This window comes from Gallus gallus, chromosome 3 (assembly GCF_016699485.2).
Source record: "Gallus gallus isolate bGalGal1 chromosome 3, bGalGal1.mat.broiler.GRCg7b, whole genome shotgun sequence".
Taxonomy (NCBI): domain Eukaryota; kingdom Metazoa; phylum Chordata; class Aves; order Galliformes; family Phasianidae; genus Gallus; species Gallus gallus.
The window spans coordinates 28,853,044-28,880,268 of NC_052534.1; the positions used below are offsets into that span (position 1 = coordinate 28,853,044).

The 27,225-nt window shown below is 40.1% G+C and overlaps 1 protein-coding gene and 1 long non-coding RNA gene across 9 annotated transcripts in view; one reads left to right on the forward strand and one right to left on the reverse strand.

Annotated features, from left to right (window-relative positions):
• Positions 1 to 26,937, reverse strand: LOC101748090. 6 transcript variants are annotated; one of them, XR_006938692.1, is made up of 7 exons: positions 26,633 to 26,937; positions 19,321 to 23,572; positions 18,945 to 19,106; positions 10,119 to 10,175; positions 5,100 to 5,258; positions 1,023 to 1,285; positions 1 to 401 (listed from the first exon to the last, which is right to left on the reverse strand). It is a non-coding gene; the product is annotated as an uncharacterized LOC101748090 (long non-coding RNA). The 6 variants fall into 6 exon arrangements; XR_005858247.2 differs by lacking the exon at positions 19,321 to 23,572; XR_006938689.1 differs by lacking the exon at positions 19,321 to 23,572 and having other exon boundaries at positions 5,100 to 5,261.
• The window catches only part of KCNK5 (potassium two pore domain channel subfamily K member 5), a 33,452-nt gene continuing 32,682 nt past the window's right edge, over positions 26,456 to 27,225 (forward strand). The window contains exon 1 of one of the 3 annotated variants that reach the window (XM_419478.8): positions 26,456 to 26,792. In XM_419478.8, coding sequence (XP_419478.2) covers positions 26,607 to 26,792 — 186 coding nt within the window. In that variant the 5' untranslated portion in view covers positions 26,456 to 26,606. Of the gene's footprint in view, positions 27,193 to 27,225 lie in introns of all 3 variants that reach the window. The other 2 variants (XM_015283798.3, XM_046939075.1) reach the window with 2 other exon arrangements.

The following is a 27,225-nucleotide window of genomic DNA, read 5'->3' on the forward strand; positions in this document are numbered from 1 at the left end:
TGAAACAGGAGCAGTTTATTTTTCTTTTCACAAAACATTTTTCTTTTCTGCAATACTTCTACATAGCATACCTAAATAGAAGTTCTTATTAAAAAAGGAAAAAAAAAGTCAAACGATGCACTGCTGTCATAAAATTTCATGCATAAAGATGTCCTGAATATTTGGCACACTTGGTGTCCAGCTATGAACCTATTAGTTTAGGCATCTTTTTTTTAAAAGCAAGTGAAGATTTTCTTTGTATGTGTACGCAGCTTGAATGCTTATTGCATAGCATGAAGTTGAAAGGGCAATGACAGCAAAGTTAAGGCAGTGGCTTGGGTATCAGATCTAGTTTCTGTGTCTGGCACTGCCAAGCCTTCTTTAAATGAGTTGCATCATTTTTCTGCTTCATTCTTTCCCATCTGCAGAACAAGGAAAACAAATTTCAGTTTACATTGGTGTTATGAAGATTAATTCATTACTGCCTCTAAACAAGATCAACAAGCTGATAAAAGGTGCAAGAAGAATGCAAAGCATTTCCATTCGACAACAGTGAAAATGGGAATACTGTCAAGGTCTGCCTTGGCTAAAATGAAAGCTCTTATATCAACTGCAGATCCTCTGGGAACTGCCTGGTCTTTGCTTATTTGGTATGACTTTTAAAATCTGATCAGAGCAGGAATAATATTTATCACTTGTAAGGAGTTTCTTTAAATCTAAATTTTCTATTTCTCAGTGACACAGAGCAATCTAGTATCTAGTTTGTCATGGCTGTATTTGAGCAGCAATAAAATGTCTCATTTCTGCTATATATTCCTGCTGGCTTCTGTTAGTAAAAGTACATCAAGGTACTCAAGGGCTCACAAGTCAAGGTCACGCGGTCAATCAGTTCATTGGCCCCTTTTATTTCTTACTGAAAGTCCCATAAAGCTCTTCTGAGAGCCATTAGGTCTTTTTGAGAAGGAAATCATCATAAAAAGAACATTTAGGGAATAGACCTCAGCGAAGCAAATCAGAAGAGAAGCTTTATATCCAATACTCACCACAGTGAGTGTCAACACAGGACACAAGTGCACAAACCAAGGGTTAGTGATAATAAAGGGTTTGTTTCACAGAAATAAAATATCAAACTCTTGGACTGTAACTTCCGTCGTCTATGCTTCAGACAAATGTGAATCTTGGTGTACTTCTGATCCATATCAAACATACCCTGTATAAGGGCTGTAAATATATCAAATGCTTCTTTTCCTCCCTTGTATTTGCAAGAACATAAATTTAAAGGCAAAATTTCTGACGTGTTCTAGTCCTGTGGGTAAAAGCAATAGTGGGTAATGAGAGTATGAACAAAAGTATTCCCTTACTCAGTGAAGTGCCATTAGCAAGGTAGGCTTCTGTCTATTATCAGATAGCCTTTCAAGCTCTACAGCAATCCTACTTTACTGATCAGTCCTTCAACACCATGAACTGTATTTCCAGAGTAAATTCCCTTTTGGCATTCACAACATTTTTTAACAATTCCAGGCCTCAGGCAACAAAGGCTGTTTGAACACCTCAGAGAGAACTGCCTTTTGAGCTGGTCACATTTTTTCCATCAGAACACATTTTCTAAAAAATAAGTCTCTCTCACTCTTTTTTCTTGGTTTTGTTGTTGTTTTTTGGAAACATAATGATACTTGCAAGGCTTTTGTCAGAAGTCAGGCAAGTCACCTAACTAACGGTGTAACCACCTGGTGGAGTCTCATTCTAGACAGCTTCTTTGAGAGCTGGCCAACTTCTTGGTTTCCTTGCTTGTAGCTGAGCAGGTATTTTGGCTGATCAATGCAGTGGTTTGTTTCCATTTGCTAGAAACTGTGGGTACTTTCATTTTGTTCTAAGTGTTATGTTAGCAACTTGGAATTATACGGAAAGCAGAAGATGGTGTGGTTGTTTTTGTGTTTAGTTGGTTGTTTTTTTTTTTTCCTTTTCTGTTTGTTTTTCCAGCCATTACTGATCACTTGGAACATGAAGCACATGGTAGTGTTCTGATTCTAAAGCTGTTGCATCCCAATAGAAAGGTCTAGATATCAGTTTTGATCAGAGTTTGTCTTTCAGCCTGTGCCTAAGGATGGTGACAGTAGACTGCAGACATTTCCAGTGTGGTCTAAAATACAACTTCTTTTTTGATTTTGGGGAAAGTAAAAAAAAAAAAAGATGATAGCCACTGTGTGCCCCCCTTTTACCTCCTTAACTTGTGATCTGTCATCATATCTTAAAAAGACTCCTGGATTAGGTTCTTGAAGTAAGGAAGTATTAGATTTTTTTCCTCATAACTACTACATGTGAATGCATGTGATGACCTTGTCTGTTTTTTGTCTACGTAACAAAACATCAGTGCCCCAAAGGCACTGGTCATTCATCTACTTATGCCAGCACTCTTGACACTATTTTAATTTCTTCCAGGAAGTCTGTTTGTGCATCAGCAGCAACACATGAGACAGCGTGCCTTCTTAGATCTTTTTCCAGTGACCCCTTAAAAATTTCCCCTACTCATCTTCTCCAAACAGTTTCTTCAATCTGAGCTTAGCTAATTGACAATCGCATTAATAAGGAACACAGAGATGTTATATTTCAGAGAGTAGGATCACTGCATTTCCTGCAAACTTGTGGGGTTTTTTTTATTTTTTTATTTTTTTTTAGAAGATATGACTGTGAAAAAATGGCTAGTATCAGTCAGTTTAATACAAATCTTACATTCAGTTTGTCTTCCTTGGCCCAGGAATATACTTTATATATAATTCATGTAATGGTCAGACTTTCATGCAGGTTATCGTATAATGTACACACTCGATGCAGTTAAAACAAAAACTTTTTTACTACAATCCTCCTCCTTGGGTCCTCTGAGCTTTCTTATTCCAGAAAATGTGTCTGGCAGGCACTCTTTCCCCAAGAGTTTGCAAAGAAATTACTGGAGCCAGACAAACATTCAGTAAAGCGTGTTTGGAATACTTAAACTAATATTATTTACAAATTTGGTTTGAAATCATTAGATACGTTGGCCAGAACCCGATCCTCCTCCTCTTTTGCCACAAAGATAAAGAAGAATGTAACAAATATTGCATTTATCTGACAGCTTGGAATTAGAACATTTACCCAGGCTCCGAGAAACTTAGGATTAGCACAACTCCATTTTGCATAAAGTGTTTAAATATTACAAAAGGAAGGCCACAAAAAAGTGCTCAGAAATGTACTTCTACCTGGTGCAAGATAAACTTCTTAGTAGGCTGAAGCTCCCATCTTTGCTCCTTCAAGTGCATCAGTGTGTAATGAGAGCTACTTTTTAACCATGTGTACTGACTAGTCCACTCTTCTGGGAGGTGAGCAATGGAGATCAAGGACAGTGTTCAATATGGATCACATATGTTCTGTGTAAGTGGAACTGCTCTTAAGATAGCGAATAAAGGGGCAACAGTTTCCCCAGCAGTAATTCTGAGAAGCATTCCCTTTCTCCATATTTCTGCTTCTGTAGAAATTCTTCAAATGAAATGTTTTGTGTCAGTTGGAAGATGACATTAAAACAATTACTGATTTTTGTTTGGCAAGAAGATTCAAAATCTGTTTGACCCCAGCTGAATTTCCCCCTGTATTTTTATTTAACTGCCAAGCCACAAAATGAATTATTTGAATATTCATCTAGTAAATGTCTGATTGAACTGTTCAAGAAAAAAAATACTGAAAAAAAACACACTGTTTATCTGTGTTTCTGTGAGTAGACCCTCGTTGCCAAATATTTTTAATGACTTACCTTCACTTTGGTTCCCACATTCCCACATTCTTACATCCCTGTAAGTTTTCAAGGACAACCAAAATATCCAAACAATGCTTGTCCTTTTCTTATGGGATTTCCTTTCTCATGTGGTACCCTCACAAGACTTAGGGAACAGTCTGTGTCACTCTGGATGTTTTTAAAAACAGTATTCTCTCGTTATATTTCTTGCACAGCTGAGGAGCCAGATATATGCTATCACTTACTTTTGTAAATACAGAGAATGAGACATATATAGCAAGACTGCTGGCTTGAGCCAAGCCAGGCAAATCCCAAAGAAGCAGTAAGTGTGTATAATCAGATGTTCTCTCATCTTCAGTAAATGTAAGAAGTTATCAGCTCTCAAAGACTAATTCCAGCCCACTTCAGCTACGATTCAGTAGCTGAATGCAGGCATAGAAGAAGTCACAGCAGTACAAACTAAGCCAAGACATTTAAACATCTTCTAGAAGGGGTCTAGAGAATTCTGCACTCAAATAATTCCATGTTGGTTTTTTTTTTCGGCTGAAGGGGCAGCAAGCTTTGGGGTTGTAGTTGGAAGCTGAGCAGTGCAACTGTTCTATGAATTTACATACCCCAGTGTTTTGGCGTTGCCAAACATGCAGCATGAATTGTTATGGTAATGTTATAAGACACGCTACCTGAGAACTGTCGCAACAGCTCTAACAATCCAATAACTGCAAGATAAGTAGGTAAATCAAGCTTACATTGGAATTATATCTACTTCCTCAAACCTCTAGTGCTCTACCTGAATTGCAAAGCTAACCATCTGTCCAATCCCTTTGTTTAAAAGACTGTCCTCTGGAGTTGTTCCGGATAGTTACACAGACTAACAGAGCAGATGGTTTTAGATAAACATCCACCCAAGTGGTTAACGTGCTAATCAAACCAGTAGAGCTAACAATCATGTGCCTGCATCTTTTCCCATCCACAGTGGCCAGAGGTCTGTTCTTAAGAGTTGTGCAACTTCTACTGTGCCCAAAACAGGTACCAACATAACCTCTGGTTTAGCAAGTAATTTAAATACGTTTAAATATCACTGCAAGAAACAGATTTGAACTTTGAATGAAGAGCCTTGTTCAATTAGAAGAACAAAGGAGTTTCTGTAAGAAATCCGATTGAACATTCAGCTAGTCCAAGCCCACCTGAGACAGTGGTCAGATCAGTAGCTTACAATGCAAGCAGAAGATTGAAGTAGGTAGATGGAAATCCATCTGCTCCGGAGTGGCTTAAATTCTGGAGTATAAGATCAAAGACACTCTTGTGCTTTTAGTGCTCTTAGCCTCCTTTTTCCAAATAACTTGCTCATTACACATACCTTTCTCCTGTACAATTCATGTGCCTTCAATCTGCAAAAATAGCAGTCCTTCCAATCTCTCTAGTTGTGACAGGTTTTGATCCTTTTTATCATGCTCTTCTGCACTGGGACAACCTGCTTGATGCATGGCACAATAGAGTGCCTCCTTATTTTGGGTTCCTGCTAGTAGGCAGAGAGGACAGGTAGAGAGGTGAAATTTCCTGGCTTCTTTTTGGCACCACGTGCAAGCTTTGACCCTGAAAACAGATACTGAAAGAGTTTTTGAGTGAAGTGTTCATTAGTGGCAGATGTAACTTGAAGGGTGCAGGGCCCCTGGGAAATGAATTAGGTTTGACTTCTCTGATATAACAATTAAAACTGAAGACAGGTCAACTCAATTAGCGTGTGCAGTTTCAGTTCATTTTTCATTGTATTCCCTCCTTCTTCCTTGTGCTGGAATTAACATTTATATGTCTCTATTAGGATCTGGCTTGTGAGATGATCTGTTTCAAAGATTTTTATTTATTTATTTATTTATTTATTTAGTAACTGCCAGTGCTGCTCACATGCCTATAGACTGCATCATTTTCCAGTGATACTTGCTGCACATGAATACTGCGTATGTTTAGAATTCACCAGCCACAGAAGGATGCGTCTCTCATTTGTCCTACTCAACTGTGGGAAGATTTCACCTTCTCAGATTTGTTGTTCTGTTTAGAGGTACATCTAATTAATTTTCTCTTAGAAAATGATTAGAGTTGCACTGCTTCTGCAGAGCAAACTCTTAAAGCCCAAATCAGACCATACTTTTGTCGAGAGGCCACTAGAGTGGGAGAAGGAACAAACATATTTATAATAAGCATTTTATTCATCAGAATAATGTTAACAGACAAATTACCATAACCCGACTGAACCAGCTCAGCTCTCCTGCAAGTTAAAATCCAGATTGTATTGGGAGTGTTTGTTTTGTAATTTTTAAAATAAATTAAGAAATCAATGGTGTATTCATAGCACGCAGCAGAGCAAGTAGTCAATTTAGATGGACAGCCCCAGACCCATTAATGTTGGCACTAAAGTGAATGCACTTCTGGCTGGTATCAATATTAATCCTAACTGGGTAAACATAGATTTGCCTGAGTCACAAACTTGAGCTGTATCAGTTGCCATGCTTTAATCTACTAGTTTCAGGAATGTGTTTTCTGCACTAGATCCATCTGGAAATTACAGCAAGACAGACTGCTTGTCAGTATCTTCTTTGGGCTTGTTTTCAGTGCTATTTCTATCTTTATGTTTTAAACCTTGGGTTAACTGATGTACATCAAGTATCCTAAGATAAAAGGAAAGGTAAAGAATACCTGCAGTCACAAGAACTGTGGCAGCGGGACAGGGGAGTGATACAGGATGTGGGGTAAGACCTTAGTGCACTAGAACTTTATAATTTTAGGAAAAACTGGAAGCTTTCTACTTTGTCATCTCATTCATGCCTGCATGTATGCTGAGCAAATGAGACTGGGAAGTAAAGATTGTACAGTGTGCACAAGAACAAGCAAATTTTTTTATTCATGACTTTAGAGGCCAGACTTCTCTAATTTTAACTGTAAAAAAAAAAAGTCAGTACCGTACCTTTCAGAGTTTCACACAGTAGTCTTTGTTTTCAGCTCCATTAGGAGGTGGTCATTTTATTTGTATGTTTGGCTATTTTATTGTATGAAGGTCCTTGCTATTGCCAGAGTGGTTTGTTGTTATTAATATTTTTAAGGCAGTGTACTGGGGAGGAACATTGGCTGGAGCAGCGTTGCCAGCTGTCCCAGAGCTTTGAACAGAATCCCAAAGCTATGCTGTGCATATATAAAAGGCTGGTGTGATCAGGCCATTGGGTCCATCAGCAAGCTCCAACACACGTGGCCATGTTCCACCAGCAAGACACAAAATGACGATATCTTGTAAGTGTTTTAAGCACATATTTGGTTATTATTCTGTTTGAATAATCCTCTGTCTCTTGGCAAATTCGTGACTTTCAGAAATCTAGGATTAATACTAAAATGTTTGCTACTCATAAGGCAAGGTTTTAAAGTTTAGGTGAGAATGTATGATGACAATGTACCCTTGTGTCTGAGATTTTGAACTGATACTATCATGTCCAAGTGAGGTAGAAATGAAAGTATTAAATCTCTGTGGTTACATTAAATTAATCAAATAAACATGTAAGGCAGGAAAGCCAAGTTTTGCTGACTAAGCTGCTTTAAGCCATTTTGCTTTCTTAGTGTACTAACACTGTCAGAAGACATCTCTGAATTCCTCACTTTTCCCAAGTCTCCACATTAAAGGATAGATAGAACAGCTGACTTTTCAGCATGTGTGTTTGCAGATCTTTCTTTGACTTCAATGTCACTTTGCATGACATCATTCACTCTTCCACGCCCTGCTTTTTGCCCTTAACAAGAGATGCAAATACCAGATAAATGACAGAGTAAGAACTTGTGATCACCACTGGCTTTCATGTTCGGACACTGTTATTAAAAGAGACCTCAGAACTCTTCAGGCATGGAAAATGTATAGTATGCATAGAGTTCAGGGCTTTATGTACATCTTATGCCTGGAGACCTGACATTGTCTTAATAATCAAGTTTTTGTCGCTTCTGGCTGTGAAGGCAACATCGACATGGTCACTACTCCTAACCTGCAGCTGGGCAAGTTTAAACAGTCATAGCCAGAAGTGTGAATTCTCTCTCTGATCTCTCTGAACAGTTAATTGTTTATCCTCAATTAAATATTTGCTTTGGACATGTTTTCTAGTCTAGGGCTCAATGCTGCACAATGCAGGTGCAGACTCTTTCCATTTTAAGTTTGCAACAGTGTTTTCTAGATAAGCATGAGTTTTAGTGGCTTACAAGTAGACTGAGGTCACTAGACATGCAAGCTATTTATAAAAAGAGAGTATTAGGCTTCTAAATCCCTGAGGTACATTTGAAGACTTAAATTCTTTTCAGAAAAGAAAATGATTAAACATAACACACCCTGATGTGTAAGAAGTTAAGAGCAGCTTTAAGGATTTGGCTGAAGCCACTAGGTAATTAACTGAGGCTAAATCAATATAGAGAATGCTATGTCCACTCAGATTACATCAGTTTAACACCAATTTCTATGCTAACACAATACTTATTTGCCTAAACCTCTATAGCTGTGCGTAGCTTTACCTAAGGAAGTGCTCTGAGAAGTGAGAACACTTCTTTCAGTGACATCAAGCCATAGATTGTCATAGCTATAATGTCATACTGCACCCCAAACTGAACTATTAGAGTTAGAACAAAAGGAACACTTAGAATCTGATTTTTGTGAACATTAGTTGCCAAATTATTTGTGCTGTTTTGGAAACCAAGATTACTTTTGGACACAGATCACAAATGCCTTATTGAAATGAGAGCTCAGTGTTAAATCTGTTTGCTTTGCCAGACTTCAACTCTATTTCACGTGGTTTTGGGGAGGGAGCTTGGATATGCCTAGATAATTTCAATAGCATACACAGACTGTCTACAAATCCTGAGCATTTGCCACTTGAAACATAGGTGACATCTACACCTATAGTTTATAGCTAAGTGGTCTTGGATGATTTCTTTGATCAAATTTCTTTCTATCATAGCTTAGCTGAGAAGTGGCAGCAACAACTTGCCCTGATAACCACATATTTGAGTCCACTGGCACACCATCTGGGCTAAAAGATGAAAAAATTGCACTTTAGTTTTCATTGAGGTGGTTTCTCTGCATCCAGGAACAAATCTTTAGTCTTTTTGTTATATTCACATAGTTTGTCCCAGTATATTCATTTAATGCTGCTACTTCTTGGAGATCACCCAGAAACTTTTTTTGCAAGAAAGGGGGATTATCAAAAATTAAAGGTAGCCTTCAGAAAGATTCTCATCTTTCTCTTCCTTTGATGTCTGGGTAGATAAAATTATCTTTTAGGTATTGATTATGCTCTTCCCTTCAGTATCAGGTCATCTCCCCAAGATTTTATGTTTAATACATACATATTATTTTCCTTTCCATGGTTCTTGTTATCCATCTGTCCTTGGACCATTGACTTCCCAGTACAGGGGTACTCCTTAATTCTGTCTAATGTCCCCCAGAAGGGGATACTGTAATACAGCTTCTGCTTTACATGTATGGTATCATCTAATGTATTTTCTGTTTTAAATAAATATATAAATAAATAACTCTCACAATCATTGTACTGAATCATCGGTTTCTTGAGCCCAAGAATATACAGTCTAAAAGAAGAACTTAGAAAAGCATGTAAGGATTCATTAAGTCATTGGCTTCTGACTCAACGGAAGCCTAATCTAAATTCCTATGCAGTAAAGCACTTAATCTGAAATTAACGCAGGGTTTTGAAATTTTTTTTTAATTAGAAAGCACTTAAATCAAATTATGCTCATAATAGAACTGAATTACAATTCTGCATTCACTAGGATTGCCAGTTGGGTATAAAAGAAATCATAAAAAGGTTATTTGGGACATGTTCTCACCTAGAAATTGTACTGCTCCTACTTTCTAAACTGTGGATGAAATTATATGGGTTGTGAAGCATTTATATCAAAGTATTTCAATGCCATAGGAAAAGCAGAACATAGTATTTGTTTGTTTGTTTGTTTGTTTTTCTTTTTTTCAGTTGCATTCTTCCTGTAGATTTCAGGTATGTAGTTGTACTGGTACACGTCATGCCTCTGACCAAAAGATCATACTAACACTAAGTAGTCTGCACTGGACATGACAAAGTAATGAATAACTTCATCTGTCAAAGACATCATGAGGTTATGAAGGTAGTGCTGAATGGAAAAATACCTGCTCTGCCTATAAAGAACATTCCTATGTACTTAGTAAACCAAAGGGCTCCCAGAGGTTTAAATAATAAAAATAAATAAATAAAATAAATATAATAAATAAATAAAATAAAAATAAAATAAATAAGTAGATAGTAAAGACAGAAGTAAGAGAATCAAATAAGGTATAGATTTACAGCATTATCAATATCATCAGTACCTTTCATGTTCTGGTTTCTGTTTCCATCCACGTAAAGCAAATGGCGTAAATATTATACTGTAGCCAAATAAAGGAAACAAGAGCACACCATTAGGAAGCAGCAGTACAACACAGCAAGTTCCTATGATAAAGTTATATTCCAGCAGTACTTAAAAACAATGGCGGCTAGCAGCAGCCAAAAAGGACAGAGAGCAGAGTAACTTTTCCACAATAACCAATGGGTAGGATTAATATTCTTTTTGATACTTCCTTATTTAGGGTTGAAAATTTCAAGTGAAGTAGCAAATTATGACCTTAAAGTGATATAAAAAAGGAAAAAACAGTTTTCTAGTTTTTGGAAGGTTCTGGATCTGAGTGGAATTGTCAACATAAATTTTTTAAGACTGATTTAGCTACAGGCTTCTTCATTGATCTTTGATGTTTTATGGAGACCTTTTTCTTTTTCTGTTTATTTGAATTACTCTCATCAGTATTCGATTAAATAACAGAAGGGAATGGAGGAAAAAAGAGACATATTGTCTTTAACAAAGACTAAATCTTCCTAGGGCATTAGAATTAGAAATTAGGAAACCAGAAACTGAGTTCCAAGAGGCAGAAAGAGTCCCTATCATGTCAGTTAATCTGAGTTCATTTCCCTAGTTGGTTTATGTGGTATACCATGTGTCTGCTCACTATTATAATACTGTTCTCTAAATTTTATCATTCTTAAATTTCTGTTGCTATTGAGAGCAAAATAAAAAAAAAAAAAAAAAAAAAGGGATGGGAAAAAAAAAGAAATAGAGGGAGATTCCATGAATTTGAGGTTATACTTTAGCTCTTTTTTCTAAAAGGAACGAGTACTGAAATCTTTTTGTGCTTATGATTGAATGTCTTCCTATAGGTCTTCTTTTCCCCTAGCATTTGCTGATAATCTTTGAGATTAAGATTTTAAAAGTCATGTGATAATAGAATTTGAAGAAAATACATTTCCCTTAATCCAAAATCAGATCAATACTTGGTAGATGCCACTGGAGAATTAGTCAAGTAGTTCGATCAACTACTAACATTTTATTTTGACTAATGCTCTTTTATCTGACAGGTAAAATTTAAATATGTAAACCCACAAGCCTGTAACAAAAGCCCATGCCTACAGACATATAGACAAACAACATCCACAGCTCATAGAAGGAGCTCTGTGGCACCTAAGAGGAATTTGAAAAGCCTAGCTGAGCCTTTACTGGTACCCAAATTTCAATCTGGTTACTAAATGTGAAAGGTGACTTCTAAAAATACCTTTCTTGGAGTTCTCAGCCATGCAAAAACTGCAAATCACACTGGAGAACTGCTCTGTAAACGGGAATTGCAATTTGAGCATCTGACTATAGGAAAGATATTTCTGTTTTCATGAGACATCAATGACAGTTGAATTCTTTAAGGCTAAGTGAATTGCTGTCTGTGGTAACCACCCAATTTTACTCTGGCCCAACCATACAAAAATACTTTCATTTGTGATTACGCTACAGCAACTGATAGTACTGACAGAGACTTGGCAGTTTCAAACCTTAAGACACACATTTGGCTGCAAAACTCAGAATACTGTGTTTGTCTGTTCTCTAAAAAAAGTCATTTAAAAAATTGATGCCAGAAACTCAGCACTCATGCAAACTTTTGCTAACACATGTGCCATTAAGTGGTCAGTGGAACTAGTAACACATTTCCTTTCTAAGCACTGACAATCCTAAATGTGAATAGTGCATTTTGTAACCTGAACATTTGTATTTTTAAAAAATAGAGTAAAAGAGCAATGATGCAAATTAAATGCAAACACTTGAAGTATGAAATCAACCGTTCCCACAAGCCAGAAGAGTTTGAAACAAATTGCTAGTCTTGCTGTCCCACCCAATTTCCCAAACAGGACAAGCAAAGACTGCCTTATGCATATCTCCACTGTTCTGTTCTTAATTGGCTAAGCACTGTTACAGGTATGGAAGTAAAGTGAGCACAGCCAACTAAAATTTGTGCTTGTGTAAACACATTGGCTTGTAATTTAATGTGATAAAATTTTGTCAGGTGAAATGAATGTAATAGAAGACTTTTCAGATTCCCCTCTTAACTCTCCACAACAAACGTGCATTCATCAGTGAATACAAAATTCATTTATATATGTTAATTGTATAACTGATTGAACAGTTACTAGATTCATGATCTCAGGTAGGGTATATTATAATATATACCTCAAATAGTGTGAATGCAACATAGGTGTTCTGCTGAGTTTATGAATAATATATCTCAGGGGTGAGCTATGAAAGGCGGAAAATAGTCTGTCGAGAATGTAGTAAACTTGATTAGTTTGAGTCTAAACTTTTGAGTAGCCTTTGAACCTAGGCCAAAAAAGTTTCAAGAACCTTCCCTAAGAGAAGTGCCCTGAGCTTTGACTGCAGGTTCAAGATCAGCGACTCTTCCGCATCAAATTAGCACACTATAGAAGTGTGCTGAATGTGTAAAGTATGCAGAAACAAGTGTGTTCAAGTACTTTACTATATGCACTACCTTCAGGCAGTATTGTATATTTATATTTAGGACATTACCCTGACTGAGGAGGCAATGTATGGCAGGATTTTTAGTTTCTCAGTTCCATTGCTTTTTTATTCTATTCAATTCTGACAAATCAAATTCTTTCTTTTTTTACACGTCCACGGACCGCACACTTCTTCTTAAGAGATCGTAAAGAGTCCATCCCTATCATCCTTATGTGATGAAAGGACAAATCTATTTTTTTTAAAGTGTTGTTTCTCCTCAGATGCTGGACCTTGAGAGGGGAATGTACCTTCAGAAGTGACCAGCGCCCTTCAAATTCTTATCTAAAGGAATCCCAATGGAAACCTTGGAGCTCTTACAAAACTTTGGACTGCCCGTTAACTTATCAGATTTACAAGGACATTAGTCTTTGGCTATCAAACCCTCTCTGAGCCACCAACTGTCCTCTCACATTCTCCTTTCTTTTAACAGTAGAGGTAAACACTCATTTAGTTTGCTTTGTGCTATTTGGCTCTAGTAAAAAAAAAAAAGAAAAAAGTTAATAATAAATGCTGGTAAAATCTTAGCTCAGTGTTACCCATGAAACCCTCCCATCAACAGCTGATTATGTCAAGTTACAGGGTCACTAGCATCTGACAACAAATATCTGGATCTAGCCTCAATTGCGTAGGGAAACTAAGAGCATCTTTCTCAGAATGGCTTGCTAACATTTCCCTGATACGTCAGTCAGAGCTTTTAATCGTCACTCATCTCTTAACATCTCCCTAGTTACAAAGTTCTTTTTATTATTTTTTCCCATAAGAAAAGATCCTACAATTCCTATATGAAAGGTTCTTGTGGCAAGACAGAAACTGAAGTAACTTCTCTCAAGTCAGAATTCAGAGGCTTACTATGAAATTTCTTTTCAAATTATTTTTCAATCATGTGTCATTGTGCAATCTTTTACATGTATATGATTACAAACATCCAACAATTGGAAAAATTAAAAGGGATGGCTTGACAGACACAGTCTATTCTAAAATCTAAGCAGCAACTGTAAATGAGTTCAGAACTATTCCTAGAGCATGATAATACAACCTGGGCTTCTCTGGGGGAGGCATTAATATCACCCTGAGTGAATCTGATGAGCGTTCAAAAAGAAGGCAACTAATAATCTAAAAAAAGAAATTGTGTAAAGCCATGACAATATGTAACCTGACATCATGCTGATGAGGTAAGTTAGTGAGAATGATAGTGACAGAGAACACTGCTCAGCAGGAACAAGAGGTGAAACACCCATGCTCCAGTCCTAATGGATCCCTGGCTTTTTTCTCAGAGTCCTTCTGTTACCTCCCTTTTCCTTGCCACTTTGGTTGTATTGATTTTTTTTCTTTCTCCAAATCTTTTTATCAAGGATAATTCACACGACCATATCAGAACCACCTGGGAAAATACACGCCCACAGCACAAAGCTGTAGTTAGTGCTAAGTAATTTTTATAAATTAATTTAGAATCATTAGAGAAAGAGTTATAAAGGTACAAAAGCCTTGCATTTATATTATTATATACCTTCAAAGAATTTCTTATTATATATTTTTTGGCAAATTCTACTCTATTTGCAACTCAGAGCAAAGCAGAATTTTTTTTCAGTCCATCATCATTTTGTACTCCTTTTGGTCTGCTGAAATACTTTCTGTCTGCAGCTGAAGAGTTCCTGACAACTGCACCCTATTTTAACCTCTTTAACATGAGTGCTTGGGTTTATGACATAGTTATATGTACGAATGTGCAGAGCTATGTAGTTAAAGCTCACAAGTACTTGTCTGGGGCTTTCTTAACCATAATATTTAAAGTGTTGTAAGTTATAACATTATTAACAGTATTCACAACACATTTTTCTACATTTCTACACATAGGAGTTGAACTTGATGATCATTGTGGGTCCCTTCCAACTTAGAACATCCTACTGTTACATAATTTCTACCTTGAGTGATATCTTGCTTACATAATTCTTTGATAAATAGTCCATAACAGAGCCTAAGTCAGTTGAAAACAGAAGTGGGTCTGCTTTAGAATTCCATTTCTGAATGTACCTGGATTCAAGCAAGTTCAAAGCTAGATGAGGGGCAATGAAATTCAGCCCTTTCTTAAGTTATTTTTCTGACTTCAGCTGTTCCTTTAATTTTTTTGTGGCACACATTACTCCTCGCCTTGGATATCTGCACCCACTTCTCTGAAAAATTTCAAACTGAAGCTGAGGCTGGGAGGGCATCCCGTAAGCAGAAACTGAGCTGTTGGTTCCTCTTTCTCTCTAGTGGATGAAGCACCATTCATTTCACCACCTTTTTTTTCTTTGGCTGGCTCCAACAGATTTCCTCTTCCTTTCCACTCTTCTGCAATTGCTGACATCTTTTTGAGAGCACATAGAGTCACAGTTTTTTTTGTCTGAACCTGAAGAGAAGGGCTCTTCAGTACTTTGGCTCTGCCACACAGGAATCCAAAGAGTGCCTGTATTCGCTGAGTATATATATTTTTTCTTCCTCAATGTACAATGATCCCTTGACAATTTCAGTGTTTTTCTAAGGAAATGGCAAGAATACTCGCTGTGAGGAAGTCACAGTGAACTTAGTAATCTTTACAGTAACGGCTTCTCATGAAGACACTTCTCTTTTCTAGCACAGACTAGCCTGTCAGCAATATGACACAAGATACAGCATAGGCAGGGGATTAGAGAAGGCTTTGTGTTGATCTGGTAATAAGAAACTGAATGCTGAGAGGTTACAGCCATTTGGCAAGCAAAATAACATCCAAAACATGGTTCAGTCAAGGGCAAATGAAATTTCTATGTTTTTTAAAGGAACTGACAACCTCGGACATTATTTCTATGGTTTTGACATGAATGACTTGATCTCTTGGTAGATGCCAGCAGGTGATTCATGTGAAATTTGCTCTTCTGCTTCTCCTCTGCCATACTCATTCTTTCTGGTGGTACCCCACTGGGTAGGACAAGCCTAGGGGTGAGGCAGGTGGAGGAGACCTCGCCAGGGCTCATCCTCAAAGCAGCCCTGCTAAGCAGCACACATCTGCCAGCAGCGTGGCTTGTGCATCTCCTCCATGCATGATCTAACATGTTCAGTGCCAGATCCCATATAGGAGCAGACATGCGGGCATGCATTCTCAAGTGATGACTCCCTCCAACCTCCTCCCTGCTCACGTGATGCAATTATTGGGGCGTCTCACAGTTTCAGACTTTTGACAGTTCAGAGGCCTGCAAAGGGCCGAACCAGATTTGTTTTGCATCAAGGACAAAATGTGTATGAGAAGACAGTATGACACCTGTCTGTCTATAAGGCCTGGAGGATTTTAGAGTTATGGAAGGCTTGTACCCATCTCTATACAAACAGAGTTCCTTCCAATAAAGAAAATAAGTTCCTCTGTGGACTAGAAGAACTAAAAAACAAACAAACAAAAAAAAAAAGAAAAAAAAAGAAGAAGAATTATAGGCAATTTGTTTTTTTAGATGCTTGTTTTTTTGCTGAGGCACTATTTTTGGAGAAATAAATTTGGTTCAGCAAGTGCACTCGGGTGTCTTGCGCCACGTCACTGCAGTCATTGTACTATCTGAACCTTTTCGTGGCAGGTTGGAAAGAGAAAACAATGCACCATGCCAGGCACTAAAAATGATAGATGTTCTGTTAGTTATTGCTTCACATAGCAAACTCTCAAGGAAGAACATTTCTGAATAGAAACTGCAGTGTCCAAGCAAGAGCAATGTATGGAGGTGAACCACTCAAACAAGACAGAGGAGTGATGTAAAAATTTTTCCCTACTGTAGTAGTTGCAATTTCCATTCTTTGTCTTCATAGTTCAATAAACACAAGTACTTCATAGTTCACTAGGCATGAGGATACTTTCCAACAAGAAGAAAAAATAAAGATCTCTGCTCTCTCAGAATAATTCTTAATAATAATTCTTAATGAAAATCCTCCTGTGTGCAGAAGTGTAATTCAAGAGTTATTTGTTACCTACAGCCAAACTGAGGATTAAATAGGACTCAAGTACTGTATAAATTGTATCCTGGCCCTGCACATAGCGATGAACTTCACTTGGTATTGTGCCTTGCACAACCTGGCAGTGAGAACGGACATACAATCTTTATCCTATATATCTGTCTCCACTATCTTCTCTGTTGTCCCAGCAAGTGTTCAGATTACAGCAGAGGCAGTTTATCCAGCTAGTAGATGAGCTGGCTGTAGAACTGCCCACAGGCAGGATATGGTGAGAAGAAATCTGTACCGGAAGTTCCATACCAACACAAGGAAGAACTTATTTACTGTCATAGTGACGAAGCACAGGAAGAGGCTGCCAGAGAGGTTGTGGAGATATTCAAGACCTGCCTGGAAGCCTACCTGTGTGACCTGCTGTAGGGAACCTGCTCTAGCAGGGGGGGTGGACTCAATGATCTCTAGAGGTCCCTTCCAATTCCTACAATTCCATGATTTTGTGAAAAAAAATATGAGAAACTTTCAGAGATCAAGAGGAATGAGTTGTGTCTTCAGTCTCACCCTTGAAGTACAATACACCTCTATAGTTTGTAGGACTGTAGAGGACTTTATAGCTCAGCTTTACAAATGTGTTTGTTTCAGCTGATGGTTTTGCACTTTGCAGGTTGTCTGTGTCAGTTTCAGTAGTTTTTTGCAGGTTCTTTAAAAGACAACTTGTGAGTTCTGGTATATTGCCTGGAAGAAGTCTCCCACATGTGAGATAATAGTATTATGGAAAGATATGACCTCTTGTGTCCTGCATTCCTGTTCATGTGTAACCTTCCACTCTCATATCATTGGGATAATTTTAAGAAATGCAAGTGTTCTGGGAGCAGGAAGAGTTCTACTGACTTTTTTTTTTTCCTCTGAGACTACACAGTGTTTGCCTTTCTGTGGAGCTCAACTTAAAAGTTGAATCAGGTGTGCTGGAATCTCTTATCCTATTCAGTCTGTTTAAAAATAGGCATAAATGGTGTAAAGAGACTGACCAAAAAAGGCAGAGAACTGGATATGCAGCTTTCAAGCAAGTTCAGCTGAATAGTCATTCTTTCCATTGTTATTTGAATGCTCTCATTACTGCATGGAACGGTATATTCTTTGGAAAAGGAGTGCATATGGGGGAACAGATTGGACAGTGTTATAGTCTAAAATTATTTGCTATTCACTCTACAAGGTACAACTGAAAACATAATTCAATGCAGTGACTGACTGAAGGGTGCATACTACTTCTGTATACATTGGCAAACTATCAAGCTGCTCGTGTGAGCTCTTGCTTACCCCTGCACAACCCTTCCTGTAGGCTCCAGTGCCATCCTTCGCAGCCTGCAGTAGCACACTTTCCACTCTGCCTTGCCAATTAAGGACTGTACTGGCTTTTCCTACCTTTCTCTGTTAGAAATGTTAGGTATCAAAATCTTCTCTTTGCCTATGAGTCTCAGTAATGTCATTTTCACACTGATCTGTTAAGGATAACAGATTTTCACACATTATCATGATAATGGGCATTCAAACATTCCAGTTTTTATCTTTCCACATTACTCTCCAAGTAGATTTTGATGTGAACATTGCAGCATGCCCTGTAAGCCATGTAACTATAAAGAAGGGCTACAGAATTTAATCTCTGTAGATTTAATATAAGGCATCTGAACACTCCACTAGAGAGCTTCAAAATACTTCCCACTGCTGAGAACAATTATTTGTTAGTTAATGTATAATTGTGTAACTAGGGCCTTTCCCAGCATTACAGGGAAATTTGAGAAGCAGGTCTTCAGCTGATATATACGGGTTTAATGATCTTGTCCCAAGTGCTTGTAAAATGCTGTTGAGACAAGCCCAAAACTAAATGAGGCCTTGTTTAATAAGCAAGGCTGTTGTATTTGCACTAGGCAGCCCAGCAGAGGAAAGGCATTTCTGACAGTTCTTTTATTCAACCAACTGAGGCATTGCATGTTTGTTATGTTTTAATAGCTCTGTGTCAATTATCAGTTCCTTTGGTCAGAATGAAAGTTGTATTGCCATCTGTTTATAATAGACACAAACTGAAATAACATACAACACAGTTAACGTCAACTATCAGGTTCTGGCCACTTCTGTTTAGTGAAAGCAGCACAGTTTCTTCGCTGCAGAAAGCTAACGATGTGTTTTCAGTAAGGTAGAGGCAGCAGTCGCGTGGTCTGTTGTACAGGTAGTACAGTAACTTCAGCAAGGCAGCCCAAACCTGTCCACATGCTTGTGACACGATGCTAGTAATGCAAGTCTGAAAGCTTTAGACTACATTTAGACTTACCTTGGAAGCAGCATTGGTGCTGTAGTTTCTGCATGACACATTTCTGTACTCAAATATGGGCTGCTATAATCAGATTTCCCCTGTGAAAATTAAGCGCTTCAGGCTTCTTGATACATTGCCGGTGCAACCTTCATTTGGGCAAAATGCACTGCTCCTCCTTCCCTGTGAAAATTTCATCACTAAAGATGATGATGCAAATTGTTTTATAGAATCACAGACACACCTTCTATTAACTCTCATTGTCACTGAATTGCAAAATATTGGCAGGGAGTGAAGCAAGGGGAGAAGCTAAGGCAGACTGAAGGGGCAACCTGAGGAATCTTTATTATTGCAAGGCTTCCCTGTTAGCGTGAGTTCTTGAGCAAAGACTACTAACCTGTGCAAGTATTTGTAGATTTGTCCCATTGTTCTTATGGCTCAATAGTTCAAAAAAAAAAAAAAAAAAAAAAAAAAAAAAAAGTTAACACTTGCTAGGAATGCATTGAATTTTCTGTTCTGACTGAAGTAGTGCCATCTACACCCATCTCCTTACTGACTCAGCCTTTTTAAATAACTGAATAGCACCACGTAGTTTTTATTTCTTCCTCTTCTGTTATTCTGCTTCTCTATCCAGCAAAATAAATAATTAATATACAGAGGAAATGAGTTACGAAATCTCTAACAGCCTGCTAACCATTAGGTTCTATAACCCTTGTTGGGAATGCAATACACACGGGAGACTTCCGTCTGGCCCAGATGGTCCTCTTAAGTTAAAGAAGCAGATATGGGTGTTTCTCCCCATTTGGATGCCCTTACAGAGAACCACCTTGTTTCATCTTGATGGGGTCACAGTCTCTTTCAGCACCACTCTCTTCTCCACCTTCCCCACCAACTTCCATAAAGATTTTCACAAACTTAGCAGATTCTCAGGTTGCCTATTCGCACTCTCTCTCCCTACCCTCAACTCTAATTCCTGTAGAGTCTCTACAACTCTAATTCCTGCACCCTCTCCCACATCCCATTGCTCCTGTTTTTGTTCTGATTTGAGTCACCAGGAATTCCCCATGAGCTCCTGAAGGGAACACTGCTGTCACACAACACCAGTGTGGCCAGCTTTAATTTGCTCCCATTCTTTCCACTGCTTTCCCAGTTTCCTTGGACTTTGTCCTGCTCCGAGACCAACAAGTCACTGGACAGAAAGAACAGAGTAGTGCTAAACTGCTACAAAATGAGGAAAACCTCCAGTGTCTAACTTCCTTTACCACTTCATTATCTTGTAATTGACTACGATCCCCAACATACATTCCTGCAAAGCCACTAAGAGGCAAGAGCATGACACTCACCTTAATACCGGGCCCACAGTAATTTAGAGCTTGCAGGCAGCTTTTATGCTTACAGAACTAACAACAATCTGGTTGTAGACTAAAGCACTAGAATCAGGTGGAGGTTACTCTGTTGTTCTAATTCAGGCATTCTTGTGCTATGTTGCCTCCCTAGAGTCATCTCTGCTGGTGACCTACATTTCTTGCTACTTCTGCACTAGGTCTTTATGCCATCGGAAGGCAACAAACACTGAAATTCAAATTCCCTCCAAACACTCTTTATATCTCTCCTGGTAATGGTCTGGGAGGGTATAACAGTAAGTTAAACAACTTGTAAGCACTTCTTATGCAGGACAGCTGTATGTCTCAGCCTTTGCTGTCTTCTTTTTTCCACACATAATAGAGGAAGGATCACAAAGAGGTTGCAGAAGTAGACTATGGCTTCTTCTCAAAGGAAGAAGTACATGCCTGGAGACAGCATGGGTCATTACACTTCTTTCATTCCAGAATATCATGCACAAAAGCAACTAATGTCCATACAGAAAAAAATCTCAAATATATACTTATTTAACAGTACACAACTGACCCTCTCGCTTGTTCATTCAAAGGCTGTTGTTTTGGTTTTTTTTTTTTCCCCAACTAATACCTAGACTAACCTAACAAGATGTTGCTGCAGGATTTGGACCAACAGCATAAATTGTAAGAATGTGCTCCTTTCAATGCTTTTGGGATGTTTACCTGTTTTTATTTGTTATCTCCAAGAGGGATAAAAAAAGAAAAGCCGTCAACCACTCTTCTTCTGCTAAAATTCATGTGGTAACATTGTTTCTATAATAGGAAGAAGTAGGTGGGAACAGCTTATTAAACTGAGTTGTAAGGTAGACAAACAAAACATGAGGTAGGCATGGAAGGGAGCCCGATGTGGATGTGGAAACTGCCTGGTGCCATACAAGGGCTCCCATTGCACACAGACGTGCTGCTACACAACCCCGCTTGGAGACAGGGGGAGGCTGGCAGCTCCTTGAATTCTCTTCTCTGGTCTTACTGTCACCTTCTCCATTGCACTGGAGAAGCTTTTTTGCGCTGTGACACAAGACTGATGCAAGTTAATTTAAACTGGTTTGGCATGCAAATTTCAGTGAAATGTGCAGGCATTCAAACGTATTACTGTACACAAATAGGATTTAACTCTTTTTTAATCACACCAGAATAAGACTCAGCAGCAATGTTTTACATAACAACGTAACAGATTGTTGGATTATTCACTGATTCTGTTGCCATGGTGCTCAAACAGCCTCCAGCACACCATCTAGAATACTAATGTGCTGCAGGTATCATGAAGATAAACCCAGTTCAGGGCCAATATTGTCCAAGCTGTGTTTTTTGGGGCAGCTGTATTCTGAACTGCCCTGATCACATGCACAAGTGTCAAAGTCAAGGTCTATCATAAGTACTCAGTACTACCAGCATTCAGCTGCAAGATTCAGGTCATGGTGAAGTAAAAAGTGAAGGCTAGAGTCTTTCTTTATAAAATACTTTGAAGGAAATAGGGTTTCATCATTCAGTTTCAAAGACCCCATGACTGTTGTGGATGGCTGAAAAACATGGCAGTCAAGAAAATACAAAAAAAAATAATGTTGAACTATCTCGACTTTCTGATGAAGTCATTTATTTTGAGCACTGTGGATACCTCTGCAAAAAAAAAACAGACGGTCCAAATGTGTATATTTTATTGAACACATTATGGCTATTCTACACAGGTATTGTACTCATCACCAGTTATTCATTAAGCGGTATGACTAACATCTGTCATGTGGTGTTTGTTCACTCATTATCTGACCATGGGTGAAGAAGTCTGTTGCAGTGGTATGTGCGTTATTTTGGTAAAGCTTTTATTCTGTTTCTGATTTAGAACATGTTACTATACGTTCATGGTATAACACACATGGACACAAAATGTGTTATGTATAAATATTTAGGCCAAAAGGTGTGAATGAGCACATGGAAAAAATCTGAACTTTCTACAAATGTCTCATATAAAGTTCTTCATCATCTGCAGACCAGCCTTACCCTTTCTGTGCACAAATGACTTTTCCAAAGAAGGAGAACTTCTAGTCAAGATAGTACACACCTCAGCTTACTTAAAACTATGGCTAGATTTATAATGCTTGAAAACAATATTGAAGGTGTCCAAGCTGTGATAGATAAAGAAAACAGAATGATGTAGAATTGACAGGTATCATACAGAACAGAGCAATCGACCAGCCAAAAATAAACTTCCAAGTGAAAAATAGCACAGTCTTGAAGAGGCCTAACTGTTTTCCCTTGTCATACTCTGTTCAGTATGCAGTCTTTGCCATTACATGGCAGGTTTCCTTCACCCAAATGATGTCTTTTATTATTTGCTCCATCTAAAATATTTTCTGACATTTATTCATTTCAGGCTGTTCTAGGAAACATCTGTACAGCAAATGTGTCTCAGACATACAGCTTGGATGAAAGAGATTTCCTTTTGGACTGGACAGCCTGAATAATGACCTCTGCAAATAAAACAAATGATTGATACTTGTGGTATTACTCACCACAGTACTATCTGCTGTTTCTCCCCTGGTTTTTTAATGAGATTTAAAAGCCTTGAAGTGAATAACCCCAGCCTTTTCATTAATTTAGCTAGCATGAAAAGCTGTGGGGCCTATGTGGCAGGTGCTGTGGGTTAACAATAGGGGTACTGTTTAATCCAAGGGAAACAGAGTTTAAAATGGCCATGAATAAAAGAATATGGGACATTTTATGAGGTCAGGAGAAGCATTTTAAATCAGGAGGTGCAAAGAGAGACCAGCTACAGAAACATTCTTTCTTGCCACACTCACTTGGACATGAAAAAACGCCTTATAATTTGCTCTGCAGAAGATAAAGAAATCGAAGTGGAATATGTAAATACAAGAAGTTTGTTGGTACTCAGAGGATTGCTTCTAACTTGCAGGAGTAGTTGGCTACTGTTCATCGGGGAAGAGGCTATTCTTCTAGATGATATTCCTTACCCGGCTTATCTCTTTGAAATTCTGAGAAACAGGAGACAGTCTAGCAAGTGTAATAGCATTTCAACATAGTATGTGATTTGCAGGTTTGTTTGTTTTCAAATACTGTCTGACTCAGTTACTGAGAGCACTAATTAAGCAATCAGTGATTGAGAGTTTAGAGCAGAGAGCAGAAACGTTGAATCAAAATCGCAAACAAACTTTCTATAAAATACCTGAAAGCGGTTTTGTTCTCATCCACGTTATACAATTGCAGTAGGTCCAGGGTCATTTGTGCCACTCCTCATCCCTTTAGGATAGAGTTTCAATGGTATAAATGGGCCTTTAGAGACTCAGAGACAGATGGAGAAGAGTACAGTTTCAAAACTGAATTAAATACCTTCCAGTTATGAAGCACAGCTGTTCAGGGTCAGGAACACACAAGTGTAACAGTGCTATAACGTGTCAGACTACTGTTCCTGCTGTTGGAATATCCTAACCATTTGCAGGTGATTCAGAAGAAGGTGTGGGAACACCAGAAGGAGAATTATATTATAGTTTGGACTATTGGAAAGCTCTTGCTGTGAGCTTTCACATACCTTACAATTTTTTACTTTAAATCATTAAGTAACACAATGATGGATGCTCATGTTATGCATTTATATGGCCAATGGTTTTTCAAGTCTTGCAAAGGTCTTGGACCAAGTGATAGCACATGGGAATAATTTTCACACAGTAACCATGAACCCCTTTTTTTATTTTTTTGTGATTAAGAGTTCCGCCTTCCAACTTCATGAAACATCCCCTGTTTTTGCTTAAAAATAAATTACTTTAGTTCCCCTATACCATTATTTTAAAGATGTTTATAAGGTCATCTTCTACTTCATCTCTCCTCTAGGACATAATTGCCATTTGAATGTTTTACTGCTACAGTTCAGCACTCCTTTTGTCTTCTTAATGTTGCCTTTTCATAACTGGGGAATCCCATGCAAACACAGCAATGCTGATCACGTAACATGCTTGTGGATTTTGTGGTTTCTCCAATCCTGCTTTTAGGCTGCCAGGAGCCTCTTGCAGATGTATTTTCACAAAGCACTATACAAGCTAGTAGGCAGTAATTTTTATGGGCCACGTAAATTTCTGTGGGTAGTCTCACAGGAGTATCCATTTGGCATGAGTCAAAGTTTTAGAGATAGATGTCTATGGATACCTCCCAACTGGGCAGTTCCTTTGCTGTCCACATGCTCTCCTTTTACTTTTCTCGTACTTCGTGTATTTTCTCCTTGTTTCCTTCCTCTTCCCAGTTCTCTGTTCTCTCTTCTCCTATTTCAGTCAGGTCCATGTGAGAAATTTCAGCTGGCTTTTGGAGTGTAAACTCCAGCTGACATACCTAAGCATCCCGAAGTCCTATGGACACCTCAATTTATTTATTTGTTTGCTTGTTTGTATTATTATTTTCTTCCTGTCTAGGGGGAAAGAGACTCGAGGAGTCAAAACCCTTTGCCATGTCATGTAACAACACACTGCTATATTCTGTCACTGACTTGCTATTTCAGGACAAGAAGGGTGCCACAAAGATGATCAAAGGGCTAGAATGCCTCTCCTATGAAGAAAGGTTGAGGGAGCTGGACTTGCTTAGCTTGGGGAAGAGATGGATGTGGAGAGACCTCATTGTGGCAGGAGGGGGACTAACTTTTTACATGGTCTGATACTGATATGACAAGGGGAAATGGCTTTAAACTAAAAGAGGGGAGATTTAGGTGAGATAATAAATTATTTACTCAGAAGGTGGTGAGGTGCTGGCGCAGGTTGCTAAGAGAAGCTGTGAATGGCGCATCCCTGGAGGTGTCAAGGCCAGGTCGGGTGGGGCCCTGGGCAGCCTGAGCTGGTGGGTGGCAACCCTGCCCATGGCACGGGGTTGGAACTGTGGGGGCTTTGAGTTCCCTTCCAAGCTAAGCCATTCTGTGGTTCTTTCCCCCACTTTTTAAATCCCATTTCCAAACCCATTCACAAAAAACACCTTCCATGTGACCATGGAGACTGTGAGTAGTGCCCGAGAATGATTCCACCAGTGGAGAAAGCTGGTGAACTTTACCATCAAAGGGTTTGAACAACTTGCACAGAATCATAGAATCATTTGACTTGAATGGGACCCTTTCTAAAGACCATCTGGTCCAACTCCTCTGCAATGAACAGGGATAGCTACAGCTAGATCAGGTGCTCAGAGCCCCATCCAGCCTGGTCTTGAGCGCCTCCAGGGATGGGACATCCTACTCTCTGGGTAGGTTGTTCCAGTGCCTCACCACCCTTATTGTAAAAAACTTTTTCATTAAATTCGGTCTACATCCTCCCCTCTTTTAGTTTGAAACCATTTCCCCTTGTCCTATCTCAGCAGGCTCTGCTAAAGAGTCCCCTTCTTTCTAAAAGGCCCCCTTTAGACACTGAAAGGTTGCTATCAGGTCTTTCCAGTTAGCTAGGGAGGCACTTGCTAGGGTCTCGCCCTAGTTGCCAAACTGACAGCCCCCATACACGGGAACGGGCAGGTAGGTATGAATTATTGAGTGTACAAACAGGCACAAAGGAAGAGATGCTGTTCCTGCTTTGAAAGGTCTCTAGTGCCCTGGGTCACTGTCAGACTGAAGCCTGCCTGCTGCCCCTTCCATCCTCCTCAGAGCTCCCGACGACTTTCCTCCAGCACTTTGTCAGAGGTCTCGTTTCACGACCTCCGAGCATTGGTACGAGCCCCCAAACAATAATAAAAACACGTCGCGGAGGAATATCGTCTCTTCTTCCCTCGAAGAATGGAAAAGCGCCCAGAGCAGCGCAGCCACAGGGCCTCACCTCGGCGGCCCCCCACGCCCTCTCCCAACAGCCGCGGGGGAGGGGAAGGGAGGGGAGGTCGCACGTCCCCCTCCCCCCCTGGCGGGCCCCAGCGGCCGCCCCTCACCGGGGCCGCGGGGCGGGGAGCCCCTCGCGGTGGGGCCGGCGGCACCTCGGGGCGCACCGGTGGCGGCCGCCTCGCATGCGCGCGGCTGGGCGGGCGGCGGGGGAGGGAGCGGGAGGGCACCAAATTCAAATCGTTGCTGGGAAGGGAGGGGAAAATACACGGGGGAAGGAGGCAAGCCGGGGGAACGGAGAGGAGCGGAGGAGGAGAGAGGGAGGAGGAGAGTGGGAGGGGAGTGTGGAAGGCTCTAAGGCAAAGCGGCAGAGGCCGGAGAGGAGGCACGGCGGACGGCGGGGAAGGCAGAGGTGTCGGGAAAGACAGGGCGGCTTCGGGCACCCTCGGCCGCAGCGCGGGGCAGCCGCCCGCCCATCCGCCCTCCCCGCCCGCGCGCCGCGGCACCATGGTGGACAGGGGCCCCTTGCTGACCTCGGCCATCATCTTCTACCTGTCCATCGGGGCGGCGATCTTCGAGGTACTGGAGGAGCCTCACTGGCGCTCGGCTACCGACGACTACAAACGGCAGAAGACGGAGCTACTGAAGCAGTTCCCCTGCCTGGGCCAGGAGGGGCTGGACAAGATCCTGCAGGTACGGCGGGGACGGGGGTGCCGGGCAGGGCGGCAGGTGCCGCGGGCGCCCGGGGCGGAACGCAGCGGGGCAGCTCTGGGCTGCCCGCGGGGAGCCGGCGGCCGTCCCCTCCTCGCAAAGCCCAGCGGGTCCCTGAAACTGTCCCGGGAGCGCGGGGAATGCTCTCCGCCCGCCCTCACTACTTAATGGCAGAGCGATTAGGTAGGTCCGCGCTCCTCATCCCCGCGATAAGAGAGCGTGGGGTGCATCGGGGTGGGCGCTCCTCGCCCGTGGGGATGAGGAGGTGGCCGAGTGGGTGCTCCCGCTCCTGCCCGGCGCCTTGGTCGTGAGTGCAGCTCTTGTTTCAGCACCCGGGGTGGTTTCTCCTTCCTCAATGGACGTTGTGTGTGAGGAAGGGAAGGTGAAGCCAAGTCTTGATCCTCTTCTGTTTGGT